The 14,800-nt window shown below is 44.2% G+C and overlaps 1 protein-coding gene across 7 annotated transcripts in view; it reads left to right on the forward strand.

The window, feature by feature from the left end:
- Nucleotides 1-14,800, forward strand: part of LOC127573531 (receptor tyrosine-protein kinase erbB-4-like) — an 843,473-nt gene that overhangs the window by 379,072 nt on the left and 449,601 nt on the right. For all 7 annotated transcript variants that reach the window (XM_052021850.1, XM_052021859.1, XM_052021885.1 and 4 more), the window contains exon 3: nucleotides 10,671-10,857. In XM_052021850.1, the coding sequence (XP_051877810.1) occupies nucleotides 10,671-10,857 (187 nt within the window). The remainder of the gene's footprint in view (nucleotides 1-10,670; nucleotides 10,858-14,800) is intronic.

Below are 14,800 nucleotides of genomic sequence, written 5' to 3' on the forward strand. Positions count from 1 at the left end.
ATCTTTCCCTAACTCCCGCTGTCTCAAGTGTGCTCTTTATTTGTTCATGAACCACAAGAAATTTAGCGCCTGGATGCCATGGAAAGTTGAGAAGACAGATTCAGACTCAACGAAGTACCTAGAGTGCCTAATGGTATCTTTTTGGTGAAAAAGACATAGAGCATGCTGGCCTTCATCAGTCAGGGCATTGAGTATAGGAGTTGAGACATTATGTTGCAGTTGTATAATTCATTGGTGAGGCCACACATGGAGTACTATGTACAGTTTTGGTCATCCTGTTACAGGAAAGACATGGTTGAAATGGAAAGAGTGCAGAAAAGATTTATGAGGATGTTGCCAGGACTAGAGGGCCTGAGTTATAGGGAGAGGTTGGCCAGGCTAGGTCTTTATTCCTTGGAGCATAGGAGAATGTGGGATGATCTTATAGAGGTTTATAAAATTATGAGAGGCATAGATAAGGTGGATGGCAGCAGTCTTTTCCCCAGGATGGGGGAGTCCAAAACTAGGGGACATTGATTTATGGTGAGAGGGGAAAGATTTAAAAAGGACTTGAGGGGCAACTTTTTTCACACAGAGAATGGTGAGTATATATAATGAGCTGCTGGAGGAAGTGCTTGAGGCTGGTACAGTGGTGCCATTTAAAAAGCACTTGGATAGGTACATGGAGCGGTGGGGCTTAGAGGGACATGGGCCGAATGCAGGAAATTAGAACTAGATGGGTGAGCACCATGGTCGGCATGGACTCATGGGGCTGAAGGGCCTGTATCCGTACTGTATTGCACTATGATTCTTACGACACCAGATGATCACCAGTGCATTGAAGGCTCTGAAAAAATTACTGTAGATAGGTTGGTGGTCAACATGGTGGGTCAAAGGGTCTGTTTCTGTGCTGTTTGAATCTATGACAGAGATGACTGGGCACTGGTCTCCTTCAAAGCTGAAGGACACAGGTTTTTTGGTGATTCCCTTGCCTTCCATTTTACACATCTCACTTGGGGTGGTGCAAAGGTGCTGAATTCACCAGCAGGTAGTGCTGCTGCCCATCGGATTCAATCCTGACCTCCAGTGCTGATGGTGTTGAGTTTGCACATTCTCCTCATCACCGCGTGGGTTTCCCCCATGTACTCCGGTTCCCTCCCATGTCCCAAAGGTAAATAGCCCCTAGCGTAGGTGGGTGGGGAGGAGAACTGGGAGCAGTTAATGGACATGTGAGAGTGAATAAGTTGCAGGGAAGTAAGTGGTGGGATTGATGGGATTGCCGGCATTGACATAGTGTGCTGAATGGCCTCCTTCCATGTCAAAAGGAAATATGAAATATGAGGAAATGTGGAAGTGCTATGGGTTAATCAGCCAGCAACAGAAGCCAGTGAAGACATAGCAGTGAGTCCTCTGTTACTTCGATGCCATTATCTCCACACCAAGATCAACTCCTGTTCTCTTTCCACAAAGCCCTGTAAATGTTTCCCTTTACAAGCTTCCTTCTGAGGATTGTTTCAGGGTGAACCAGTCCAGATCTGAATAATTCATTTGTTACAAGCAATCCAACTTTGCCACTTGCCTTTGTGACAATTCCCTTCAATCTCAGTCCCCTGGGTCCAATCCTACTGCCAATGGAAGCAGCTCTCCTGATTCATTCAAAAGTCGAAGTCGAGTTTATTGTCATATGCACAAGTACATGTCTGCACAGGTGCAATGAAAACCTTACATGCAGCAGCAACACAGGCACAGAGCATCAGCTACACAACATTCACAAGAAAAATATGAACTAACAACATAAGTTATACACAATTATACAAGAATGAACACAATTAGAACAAAAAAAGTTAATTGTAATACAAAATGGTCATGATGTAGCTATACTGAGGTAGTGATTAAGGTTGTACAGATTGGTTCAAGAACTGCATGGTTGAAGGGAAGTAGCTGTTCTTGAACCTGGTGGTGTGAGACTTCAGGCTTCTGTACCTCCTGTCCGATGGTAGCTGCGAGAAGATGGCACGGCCTGGATGGCGGGGATCTTTGATGATGGAAGTTACCTTCTTGAGGCAGCACTTCCTGTAGATACTACCAATGGTGGGGGGGGGATGTGCCTGTGATGTATTGGGCTGAGGCCACTTCTCTCTGCCGCCTCTTACATTCCTGCGCATTCGAATTGCCGTACCAGACCATGATGCAAGCAGTCAGGATACATTCGACAGTACATCGGTAGAAGTTTGTTCGAGTGTTCAGTGACAAGCTGAACCTCCCTAGCAATCTAAGAATGTAAAGGTGCTGGCGCACCTTCCTTGTGACTGCATCAATGTGTTAGGACAGGTCATCCGATATGAACATGCCCAGGAATTTAAAGCTGCTGACTCTTTCCACCAATGATCCCCCAATGTAGACTGGTGCATGTTCGCCCTCCTTCCCCTTCCTAAAGCTAACAATCAGCTCTTCACTTTTACTGACGTTGAGCGAGAGGTTATTGTTGCAGCACCACTCAACTATTAACCCTCAGGGTGTCCTGACACTTTTGACTGCCAGTGAAGTACATTATAAGCACTACATTGTTGGAAAGATGGCAGCTAATTTCTGCACAGCAAGCTGCCAGAAACACCAAAGGCTGGATAATCCTCTCTTTTAGCAGCATTGGTTGATGCTTAATTATTGGGCCAGTTGCTGGGGAGAACTCTTGGCCCTTCTTCAAAATGATACCAAAGATCTCTTCCCAAGAAGCTAGACTGGGCCTTGGTTTAACATCTCACCTAAAACAACACCTCCAGCAGCAGTTCCTCAAAACTCATACAGAAGATATGCCAAAATTTCCGGATTGAGTCTCAAAGCCAAAGATTTGCTTGAAGGTTGACACAGTATGTGCATAGAACAGGACTGAATCATGCTTTGACCATTAATACAGTTGACGACTCAACACTCCCCCTACCAACAGCAGCACTCCACTTCTTCCCCCCTCCCCCCACCGTCCCACCAATATGCCAGAGTTGCAATATTACAAGTCCCCCTTCAATCTGTCTGACCTGCCTTTATTAGCTAATATCCAACTACTGCCAAGAAGGGATACCTTCCACCTTCCATTCCCCTGCCATACACAAAACCTGCTGCACATTCCATTTATATGTGACAGTGGGGTTCTCATTAAATAATGCCCTGGTTATTTACCATATTTGTTGGCATAAGCCAGTTGAATCATTTCAATAACAGTCGATGCACAGAAGTCGTCCCCTGAGCCGAAGACCAGCAATTTGCAGATTTTGCGGTGAATGACAGATGAGCTTTAAAATGCCACCTCAGTTTAATAACGCTGGTTGCTTATATTAGCACCGTAAGTGACAGCTTCATTTCCAGGTGTGCAAAGTGAGGAGATTACCATTTATCCTTTTGTTATGGAAAAGCAACAGACCTGCATTCCATCTCTGTCAGGGGAAGGCAGAAGTGGTGCAGTCATTTACAGTGAGGGGCACTGAGCAATGTCTGAGCTGGGGTAGTTCCTATTTAGTTGCTTTGCCATCAGACTGGTGTGTGGCTGAATATTTAATTGGTTCTTCTGATTCATTGAATACTTTTGGATACCGATCATAGGGGCACCATCAGATAATGACACAGGAGACTGCAGATGCTGGAATCTGGAGCAACAAATAAACTGCTGGAGGAACTCAATGGGTCAGGCAGCATCTATGGATGGAAATGGACAGTCAAAACCCTTTATCTGCACTGAAAGATAGAAAGGAGATAGCCAGTATAAAGAGGTGAAGGGAGGGGTTGGAGTAAGAGCTGGTAACTGATAGATAGCGGAGTGGGGGATATAAGATTATAAGACGTTCAGATAGGGTGGATAGTCAAAATCTTTTTTCTCATGATAAGAGTATCAAAAACTAGAGGGCGTAGGTTTAAGCTGAGAGAAGCAGTTTTAAAGGATATCTGAAGGCTAAGGTTTTTATACAGAGAGCAGCTGATATCTGGAACTCACTGCCAGAGGAGGTGATCAGAAAATGCGTGTTTTGCATAGGCCTGACATTATTATCCTTCACTGTGAAAATATGGTTATAATGTATAATTTGCCCCATTACGGGAAGGATGTGGAGGCTTTGGAAAGAGTGCAGAAGAGGTTAACCAAAATGCTGCCTGGATTAGAGGGTTTGAGCTACAAGGAGAGGTTGGACAAACTTGGGTTGTTTTCTCTGAAGCATCAGAGGCTGCGACGAGACTTGATAGAAGTTTTTAAGATTATGAAAGGCCTAGACAGAGTAGACAGTTAGAACCTTCTTCCCAGGGAGAAATGCCAAGTATTAGAGGACATGCATTTGAAGTGAGAGGGGGAAAGTTTAAAGGAGATGTGTGGGGCAAGTTTTTTTACACAGAGTGGTGGGTGCCTGGAACGGGTTGCCAGGGTAGTGGTGGAAGCAGATACGATAGTGGTGTTTAAGAGGCTGTTAGACACATGAATATGCAGGGAATAGAGGATATGGATCATGTACATGCAGAAGAGATTTAGTTTAATTCAGCATCGTGTTTGGTGCAGACATTGTGGGCTGTACTGTTCTATGTTCTATAATGAGGGATTCTGCTTCTCCACAGCATCACCACAGACACATACTAACCAATCTGATTCTAGATAGCAGGTATCCTTGGAAAGACATTGCAAAACCGACAGGTTATAAGCCTGAAAGGACCAACACATCAACTCGCAGTTACATCAGTCTCCAATGGTCCAGGCATTAGTAATGCATGTTCCCTCAGTCTTGTTCATGCTGGTCCCAGCTTCGTTTCTAGGGATTTGCAGCAGGAAATGCATGCATGCATTATATGCAAGATCCTGTGCTGTACACAATTTAACAGAACAAATGGTGCAAACGCAAATCAAGCCGCTGCACCAGCATTCCAGGTTCAATCCTGACTTCCAGTGCTGTCTGTGTGGAGTTTGCACATTCTCCCTGTGACCGCATGGGTTTCCTCTGGGTGCTCCAGTTTCCTCCCACATCCCAAAGACATGCAGGTTGGTAAATTAATTGGCCACAGTAAATTACATGTACATTGTAAATATTGTGTAGGTAAGTGATGAGGATCTAGGGGGGATGAGGATGTGGGGAGAATAAAAAATAGGATTCATGTAGGATGGGTGGTCAATGATCAGTGCAGATTCGGTGGCTGAAGGGACTGGTTCGGTGCTGTATCTATCTATGACGCCACGAAACACTGGGTCTTTTGTCGTTCCCAGAGTGGGAAACACCTGTTCACAGAAACAGTGGCATAGAAAGTGGATTCATGTTTACACATTTATTATATGTAAAGCATGCATAGCACTCAGTCTTGGGCACACATCTCCTGCTGAACTCCCATCCATCAGGAAACTGGAGCAGGCACTTCAGCCCAACGTGAATTCCATTTTCTGTTGCATTTCGCACCCATCCTGGCATTGTTTGTGTGTGCAGTGCTTATTATATACTGAACAGCAGGACTCTAATCAAAAGCCTGCACACAACCACACAAAACTTAATAAGGAGGGCCCTGCTCTGAAAGTAGTGAGAGGTACAATTAAAAATTGGTAAATTAGTTTATTATTGTCACATGTATTGAGGTACAGTGCAAAACTTTGTAGTGCATGCCATCCATACAGATCATTTCATTACATCAGTACATCAAGGTAGTCCAAGAGAAAACAATAACAGAATATAGTGTTGCAGTTACAGAGAAAGTGCAGTGCAGGCAGACAGTGAGGTGCAGGGCCATGATGAGGTTGATTGTGAGGTCAAGAGTCCATCTTATCGTACAAGGGAACTGTTCAATAGTCTCATAGCAGCAGGATAGAAGCTGTCCTTGAGCCTGGTGGTACGTGCTTTTAGGCATTTGTATCTTCTGCCCGGGGGCGGTGGTGGGTGGGGGGGAGAGGTGGGTGGGTGGGTTGGGGTGGGGGAAGAGAGAATGTCCATGGTGAGTGACTATGCAATTTAAAGAGCCAACCCTACCAAATCCTCTCCTGGCTAATAAGTTGAAAATTATCCCCCAGAATATTTATTTCCATTGAACCTCATTGCCAGTGGCCCTTGGTATAAATCAGGGCTTCTGTGAAAGTGATAGTTGCAGTTGCACCCTTTGACCTGTAATCCCTTGACCTACCACTGTTTACAGGGAGATAGGAGAGGATTGGACAACCTACAACCATGGGGGTATGTGTTGCCCACTTAAGGTTGCCATGTAGATGAGGACAGATGAGTGGTGGGGTTCCTCCCTGGAACACACTTGTCGTAACCCCATCATTTGTTTGCCCTCATCTACATGGCAACCTTCAACATGGCTGAGTGCGCTGATGCCATTGCCACTGCCTGCCTCATAGATGTGGAGTGGCCAGGACAGGCCTTAACACATGTTAAAGTGAGTACATCCTGAAGAATGTCCCAATTCCAGGATAGCTTTAGGTAATGTTAGATTTGCCACCGAACACTCCAACAAACTTTACAGATGTACTGTTAAAAGTATCCTGAATGGTTGCATCGTGGTCTGGTATGGCGCAGGAAGCTGCAGAATAGTGGACTCAGCCCAATATATCACTGGCCCAATACGTCCCTCCCCACCATTGGTAGTATCAACATCAGGGGCTACCAGAAGGTACCAAAACCTGAAAGCACGTACCACCAGGCTCAAGGACAGCTTCTGTCCCTCTGTTATAAGACTATTCAACAGTTCCCTAGTACAGTAAGATGGACTCTTGACCTCACAATCTACCTCATTATGACCTTGCACCTTATTGTCTGCCTGCACTGCACCTTCTCTGTAGCTGTTAAACTTTATTCTGCATTCTATTATTGTTTTACTTTGTACTACCTCAATGCACTGTGTAATGAATTGGTCTGTACGAAAGGTATGCAAGATAAGTTTTTCGCTGTACCTCGGTACATGTGACAATAATAAACTAATTCCAATTCCAATGCTTGAAGAAGACAAGATCTATAATCAAAGATCACCACCATCCAGGCCATGCCATCTTTTTGCAGCTACCATTGGGCAGTAGGTACACAATCCTGAAGTCCCACACTACCAGGTTTAAGAACAGCTACTTCCCTTCAACCATTCAGTTCTTGAACCATCTGGCACAGCCCTAATCACTACAGTTTAGCAACACTAGATCACTTTGCACTAAAATGGACTTTTTTTTTGTTCTAATTGTGTTCTTTCTTTTAAAAATTGTGTATAATTAATGTTTAATTTACGTTTTTCTTGTGAATGCTGCTTATATGATGCTATGTGCCTGTGATGCTGCTGTAAGTAAGTTTTTCATTGCACCTGTGCATACATGTACTTGTGCATGTGACAATAAACTTGACTTTGACTTTCGACTTTGAATTTGATTTGTCACTGGGATAACATTAGCACTCTATTAGTCCACCAAAAGCAGGCGGAATCTCATTTCTTGGTTCATGTGGCCTTGTATTGTTAATATTGACGCAGGCGTGGTGAGTTCTCATCTCTGACTCAGCAGCTGGGTGGTTTCTGGAAAGGACAGAGGTCCTGTGTAACTTGTAACTCCAGCATTTTACAGGTCATTCTGCTCCATTTGTTCCAGAAGACAAAGAAGTCGAAGTCAAAGTCAAGTTTATTGCCAAGTACATGTATGCACAGGTGCAATGAAAAACTTACTTGCAGCAGCGTCACAGGCACATAGCATCATATAAGCAGGATTCACAAGAAAAACATAAATTATACATGAGTTATAAAAAATTGTAGCGTAGTGGTTAGCGCAACGCTATTACAGTGCCAGTGATCGGGGTTCAATTCCCGTCACTGTAAGGAGTTTGTACGTTCTCCCGTGTTTGCGTGGGTTTCCTCCGGGTGCTCTGGTTTCCTCCCACATTCCAAAGACGTACAAGTAGGTTAATTTGGGTTTAAAATGGGCGGCGCGGACTCATTGGGCCGGAAGGGCCTGTTACCACGCTGTAAATAAAATTTAAAAAAGAACACAATTAGAACAAAAAAAAAGTCCATTGTAATGCAGTCATAGTGTTGCTATACTGAGGTAATGATTAGGTTTCTGCAGGTTGGTTCAAGAACCAAATGGTTGAAGGGAAGAAGCTGTTCTTGAACCCAATGGTTTGGAACTTCAGGCTTCTGAGGCTCCCACCCCCCTCCCTCCAGCACTCACCACCATCGCCACCCCAGGAATCTAAACAGGTTCAACTAGCACCTTATACTAGGCAAGTAACTAATGTGGGCTTGGGCTGAAGTCCATTTCTGCAAAGACTGGGAGATTATAGATTTGAGGATTCTATCTTCCATTCCCAGTTCTGATCAAGGGTCTTCAACCTGAAATGTTAACCCTGTCTCTCTCTCCAGAAATGCAGCCTGACCTGCTGAGTGTTTCCAGCATTTTCTGTTCTTATTTCAGCTTTCCAACATCTGCACCTTTTCCGATTCTCGCTGAGAGTAGGGGGAATGGTTAATGGAAGCCAAACACGTTTGAATTTAATCCCTCTGAATGTGTCTTTCACATTCTGGGTAACATGCTCTTAAGGAAGCCCACTCCATTTAGTCTGATTTTTTTCTAATAGCCTTAAAGTTGCACCCTCAAATTGTCAACACTTCAGCTGGAATTCACTGCAATAGAAGTGATCATTAAGTCCACTGGGCTGGCCCTAGAATTAAAACTAAATCCCACCAAGACCTCTGCAAAGCAACAACAGAATGCCTCAGAATGTCCTGCCTCTGCTACCTAGACCTGGTATTAGTTGCACTCTGCGTTAAAGAGCTTTGTGATAAAGCAGCAGCAGGTTTAAATTTGCCAGCTTTTGGAGGGGTTTTGGCCAGACATGTCCATTACTTCATGCATTTTGGATGTTCATTTCACTTCCCTCCCTTGCACTAGTCCTGCTGACAAGTTTTGAACCCGCCTTTACCACTTGGTATGTACGTCGCTTTGCTCAGTAGCTATGTTACTGTGTGAGCTAACATTCAGCATTTGCAGTTCCTTCCACTGAACATCTTTGACACATTTATAAAAAGTCTCTCATTCTCCCCTTTTCAAGGCCTGTTATTGAAACTGCATGCACCTCCCTCATAGTCAGTGACTTTCAGATCCTAGCAACCCTTTCAGTTAGAAAAGAAGTGTTTTCTGCTGGAGGTTTCCGTTCTTGTGCTAATCGCCTTAAAGCTCTGCCCTCAAGCAGTCGACCCTTTAGCCACAGCTAACAGTTTACCTTTATTTACTCTGACTAAACTCTTCACCATTTTAAAGACTCTAAACATACCTCTTAGCATTCAACAATCAGTTTACTCAAGTCTGCGATCAATAGCTGTTTGTGGACTGAATCAAGAGATCTGGAGATAGGGCAGGGGAACAGAGGAGATGGAAAAATTCAGTCATGAGCCAACTTTTGTCTTTATTTCTTATGTTGTTATTTGAGAAACCAGTGAGTCTGCTGTAGCCCTGATCCTTATTTGTTCTTCAATAATTACTCAATTGTGCATGACAAGGAGAAAGAGATTTGGTTTTACATAGAATTTTCCTAGAATCACAACAGACGTTTGCTTTTCTGTTCCAGTGTGTGATTCTGGTTGGTAGGGCTCAAAACTCTAGGTAAGAAGGCTGTGGGCTTATCCTACTCTGGGACTGAAGAACAAAATCTGGGCTGGCACCCCGGTGAAGTATTAAGTTTCTGATCATTGTGAGTGGGAGCTTGCTCTACACGAATCAAGTATCGCCTTTGCTGCGGTGTAACAATGACCAGCCTTCAGTAGTAAAATGCCTGTGGTGGCCTTTAGCTCACTGTGTAAATGTGGACTTTCTTGAGTAGTTTTATAGCTGGATTATAATTGGCACCATTCCATTCTTCATATACCACAGCAGGTCTGGGCAGGTTTTAAGGTGTAGAATATAGGTAAGGCCTTGTCTACACCTAGGTCATGTGGTAATGTGAGATAAAAATAAATGCAAATAAAAATAGAGTCATACAGCATGGAAACAGGCCCTTCAGCCCAACTGGTCCATGTCGACCAAGACGCCTATCCAAGCTAGTCCCATTTGATTTGCCCTTTGAATGAAAAAAACAAAAAAATGAACTGTTTTCATTTTTCTTTTAAACAAGAAAAGTTTAATGGGGAAGAATCAATAGGGAACTGACCATCAACAGTGACCACACACTTTGATGGTAGAGGCACCCTGAGGCTGGGGTTAAATCAGATCAGTTCACTAACACACTCCAAACATAGCGTTATCAACTTCCTCCAGTCTACCCCATTCACAGCACTCCAGCTCTGCGCTGAATATTATTGAAATGGGTCACAGAATCAACCAGGTACATGGATAGGAAAGGGGTATGGATCAAATGCGGGGAAATGGGACTGGCTTAGGAAGGCACCTTGGTCAGGCTGGCGCAGTTGTGCCAAAGGGCCTCTTTCCATTTGTATAGCTATGACTCTATAACAACCCATACATCTTTGGGGATGCGGGAGGAAACTGGGGTACTCAAGGGAAACCCACACGGTCACAGGGAGAACATGCAAACTCCACACTGACAGCACCAGAGGTCAGGATAGACCCCGGGTTGCTGGAGCTGTGAGTCATCAGCACCATCTGCTTCTTGACCCGCTCAGTTCTTCTGGCAGATTGTTTGTTGCTAATATTTACAAATGCTGTTTGCTAATTTTCTAACCATGCTGTGTATTTATGTTTTTCCTCAAATCTTCAGTCCATTCGCGAGGTCACTGGATATATCCTGGCTGCCCTGAACCAGTTTGAATATCTGCCTCTGGAAAATCTGAGAATTATTCGAGGGACGAAGTTGTATGAGGAAAGATACGCTCTAACTATCCTGCTGAACTACAAGAAAGATGGAACGTTTGGATTGAGGCAGCTGGGCCTACAAAACATGACAGGTAGGATCTATTGACAGACGCCAGAGATTTATAATGTCCTGCCTTAAGAGAGAAACTCAGCTTTGATTCAGTGCACTTGTCATATACAACTTTCAGAACAAACTGTACCAAATGTACATGACTTTAGACAACTTTAAGTAGCTTTAGATCAACTAACAATCAGCTGAAATAGAGTACAACACATATATGAAGCAATGCTTAGGATTCAGCTGATGCTGGGTCCATTCTAGGCTCCACACTTTAAGAAGTATATCAAGGTTTGGTGAGAGCACAGAGGTGATTTACTGGGTTGGTGCTAGGGATAGGAGACTTCGATTATATGGAGAGGATTAGTAAGGTCGGAGGAAATTCAATAAAGGCATTCAAGACCATGAAGGGTTATGGTAGAGTAAATAAAGAGAAACACAAATACATAAGACATAAGAGAGGGTATGAGATGGATCTGGCAGGTCAGGTTAAGGAAAATCCCAACAGGTTCTATAGCTATATAAAGAGTAAAGGGGTGGCCAGGGAGAGAGTAGGTCCCCTTAGAGATCAGCAGGGCCGCCTATGTCTTGAGCCACAGGAGATGGGTGGGATTTTTAATGAATATTTCTCTTCAGTGTTTACTGAGGAGAAAATCATGATTGCTCAAAAGATAAGGGAAACTAGTGGAGATGTTTTGGAGAACATTCATATTACCAAGGAGGAGGTACTTGCAGCCTTTCAGCACATCAAGGTGGATAAATCCCCTGCCTGACCGATTGCATCCTAGGACTTTGTGGGAGGCTAGAAGAGAAATTATGGAGGCCATTCTGGAGATTTTTGCTTCATCCTTGGCCACTGGTGAGGTTCCCGAGGACTGGAAAGTGGCTAATGTTGTTCCGTTGTTTAAGAAGGATAGCAAGGACAAGCCAGGGAACTACAGGCTGGTCAGCCTGACATCAGTAATGGGGAAGTTACTGGAGAGAAGTCTGAGGGACAGGATCTACCAGCATTTGGATAGACAGAGTCTGATTAGGAAGAGTCAGCGTTTTGGAAAGTCAAAACAGAATAGAACTTGTACTATGAAAGGTAGGGCACTATGGAGTGTAATGGAACAGAGGGACCTAGGTGTACAAGTGCATAGTTCATTGAAAACGGCGTCACAGTAGATAGGGTGGTGAAAAAGGCATTTAGCACGCTGGTCTTCATCAGTCAGGACATTGAAGAGAGAAGAGACATGATGTTGCAGTTGTATAATTCATTGGTGAGGCTGTACTTGGAGTACTGTGTACAGTTTTGGTCACCCTGTTAAAGGAAAGACATGATTAGACTGGAAAAAGTGCAGAAAAGATTTCCGAGGATGTTGCTAGGACTAAAGGGCCCGAGTTATAGGGAGAGGTTGGCCAGGCTTGGTCTTTATTCCTTGCAGTGTAGGAGAATGAGGGATGATCTTAAGGAAGTTTATAAAATCATGAGGGACATAGATAAGGTGGATGGTAGCAGTCTTTTCCCCAGGGTAGGGGAGACCAAAACTAGGGGGCATAGAATTAAGGTGAGAGGGGAAAGATTTAAAAGGGGCTTGAGGGGCAACTTTTTCACGCAGAGGGTGTTGAGTATATGGAACGAGCTGCCAGAGGAAGTGGTTGAAGCAGGTACAATAGTATCATTTAAGAAGCACTTGGATAGGTACATGCAGAGGCGTATCTTCGAGGGATATAGGCTGAATGCAAGAAATTGGAACTAGAAGGGTGGGCACCACCATGGTTTGCATGGACTCATTGGGTCGAAGGGCCTGTATCTGTGCTGTATTGCTCTATGACTCTATGACTCTCAGAAATAGAAGCAGGAGTAGGCTATTTGACCCGTCACTCCTCAGTAAGATCATGGCTGATATTTTACCTCAGTTCTACTTTTCTGCACTAACCCCTTAGCTTCTAATTCCCTTGACATCTAAATATCTATTGATTGCTGCCTTGAAAGTACTCAGTGACTGAGGTTCCACAGCCCCCTTGGATCAACAATTCTAAACACTTATGTCTTCTAGGTGGAGAAATTTCTCCACATCTCTGACCTGAATGGCCAAACCCTTATTTTGAGGCTGTGAGCCCTGTTTCTAGACACTCCAGGCAGGGGAAACATCAGCTCCACATTCACCACGTCAAGCCCTTAAAGTGTTTTTTTACATTTCACTGTTTACACTGGCGGGAGAGCTGGTAACAAGTGAACACTAAAGTCACCAGGATGGAAGGTAAAGCTATGATAACGCAGGCTCCACGTAATGCTGTGTATTTCACGGTGTCTCCTGTTGACAGAGAACTTGCTCCATATCCAAACCTTACCCAAGCATTGGACTGACGTCTCCTGTTCATAGGGGGCCAGTAATTGAATTATCACTGCAGAATTTTCAGTAAATGACAAAACACACTAGAATTCCTTGTTCTGTACTGAAATAGCGTTGCTCCAGCTTGAGAGATTACAGTAACTGTATCTAACAGCTGTCACTGGGTTACCCTTCCCTTTCTCTCTACCCCCCTCCTGTGACCAGAACCCTATGTCATATTAGGAGTTAATCTTTCCCTTCTCCTGTCTGGTGTCTGTGTCTACTGTTTGATATAATTCTTGATGCTAGAATGTCATCATTTCTGAATTACATTCCAGGTGGTCAAACACAACCCTCAGTGGGACAGTACTTCTCATTTCAGTCAGGTTACAAATGGGAAAAGCTATTTTAATAGCATTAGACATTTGCATGCAGTGCATTTTAGGTGGCGATACAAATTTCAGAACTTCTCAGCAATTGCCCTCTGTTCGAACTAAACAAGCCCCAAATTGACATGAAATGCCATGTGCAAACAAACAAGTCCTCCAGCCATCTTTTTAAGGGGTTTTTATTGACTCATTAGTAATTCTAAAGGCTCTGAAGACAGATCTAAAGAACCTATTTTACAATGGCATTATGAAGTCCGGAGAACACACACCAGTCCTCACTGAGGGGTCAGCGGTGGAAGGGGTGAGCAGCTTCAAGCTCCTGGGCATCAACATCTCAGAGGATCTATCTTGGGTCCAACACATTGATGCAATCACAAAGAAGGCATGTCAGTGGCTCAACTTCAGTAGGAGTTTGAGGAGATCTTTTATGTCACCAAAGACTCTTGCAAATTTCTACAGATGTACAATGGACTGCATTCTGACTGGTTGCATCACAGCCTGCTATGGAGGCTCCAATGCACAGGGTTGAAAGAGGCTGCACAGTGTTGTAGATACAGCCAGCTCTATCATGGACACAACCCTCCCTGCCATTGAGGACATCTTCAAGAGGCGGTGCATCAAGAAGGCGGCATCCATCATTAAGGACCCTCACCACCCGGGACATGCCCTCTTCACATTACTACCATCGTGGAGGAGCCTGAAGACACACACTCAACATTTCAGGAACAGCTTCTTCCCCTCCATCATCAGATTTCTGGGTCCATGAACCCAGGAACACTACCTCATTATTCCTGCTTTGCACTATTTATTTATTTTTGTAACTTATTGTAATTTTTATGTCTTTACATCTTGCACTGTACTGCTGCCACAAAACAACAAATTTCACGACATATGTCGGTAATAAATCTGATTCTGATTCTGAATATTTTTGCTCTGGGATTAGGCAAAAGCTATGGGGGGGGGGAGGGATCAGAGAAGAAAAGGTATTGTTTTACCAGCAGATCTCCCCCCCCCCCCCCCCCCCCCCCCCCCCCCCCCCCCCCCCCCCCCCCCCCACTACTGTTCTCACAGCTTGTACATTCATGGAGCCTTGGTTCTCCCAGGGTGTGCTGGTATCCAACACTTTTGGTCAATTTCTGAGATTGCCTCCTGTACAGCTGCTCGACTCCACAAATGTAGATACATTTAGCCACTCTTCCTACAGGAAATTTTAGCACTCTAAAGGTGGTGACCTCAGGACCAGTAACACCAAATACAACAGCTGGGGTTG

Source organism: Pristis pectinata, chromosome 1 (genome assembly GCF_009764475.1).
Source record: "Pristis pectinata isolate sPriPec2 chromosome 1, sPriPec2.1.pri, whole genome shotgun sequence".
In the NCBI taxonomy this organism is placed as follows: domain Eukaryota; kingdom Metazoa; phylum Chordata; class Chondrichthyes; order Rhinopristiformes; family Pristidae; genus Pristis; species Pristis pectinata.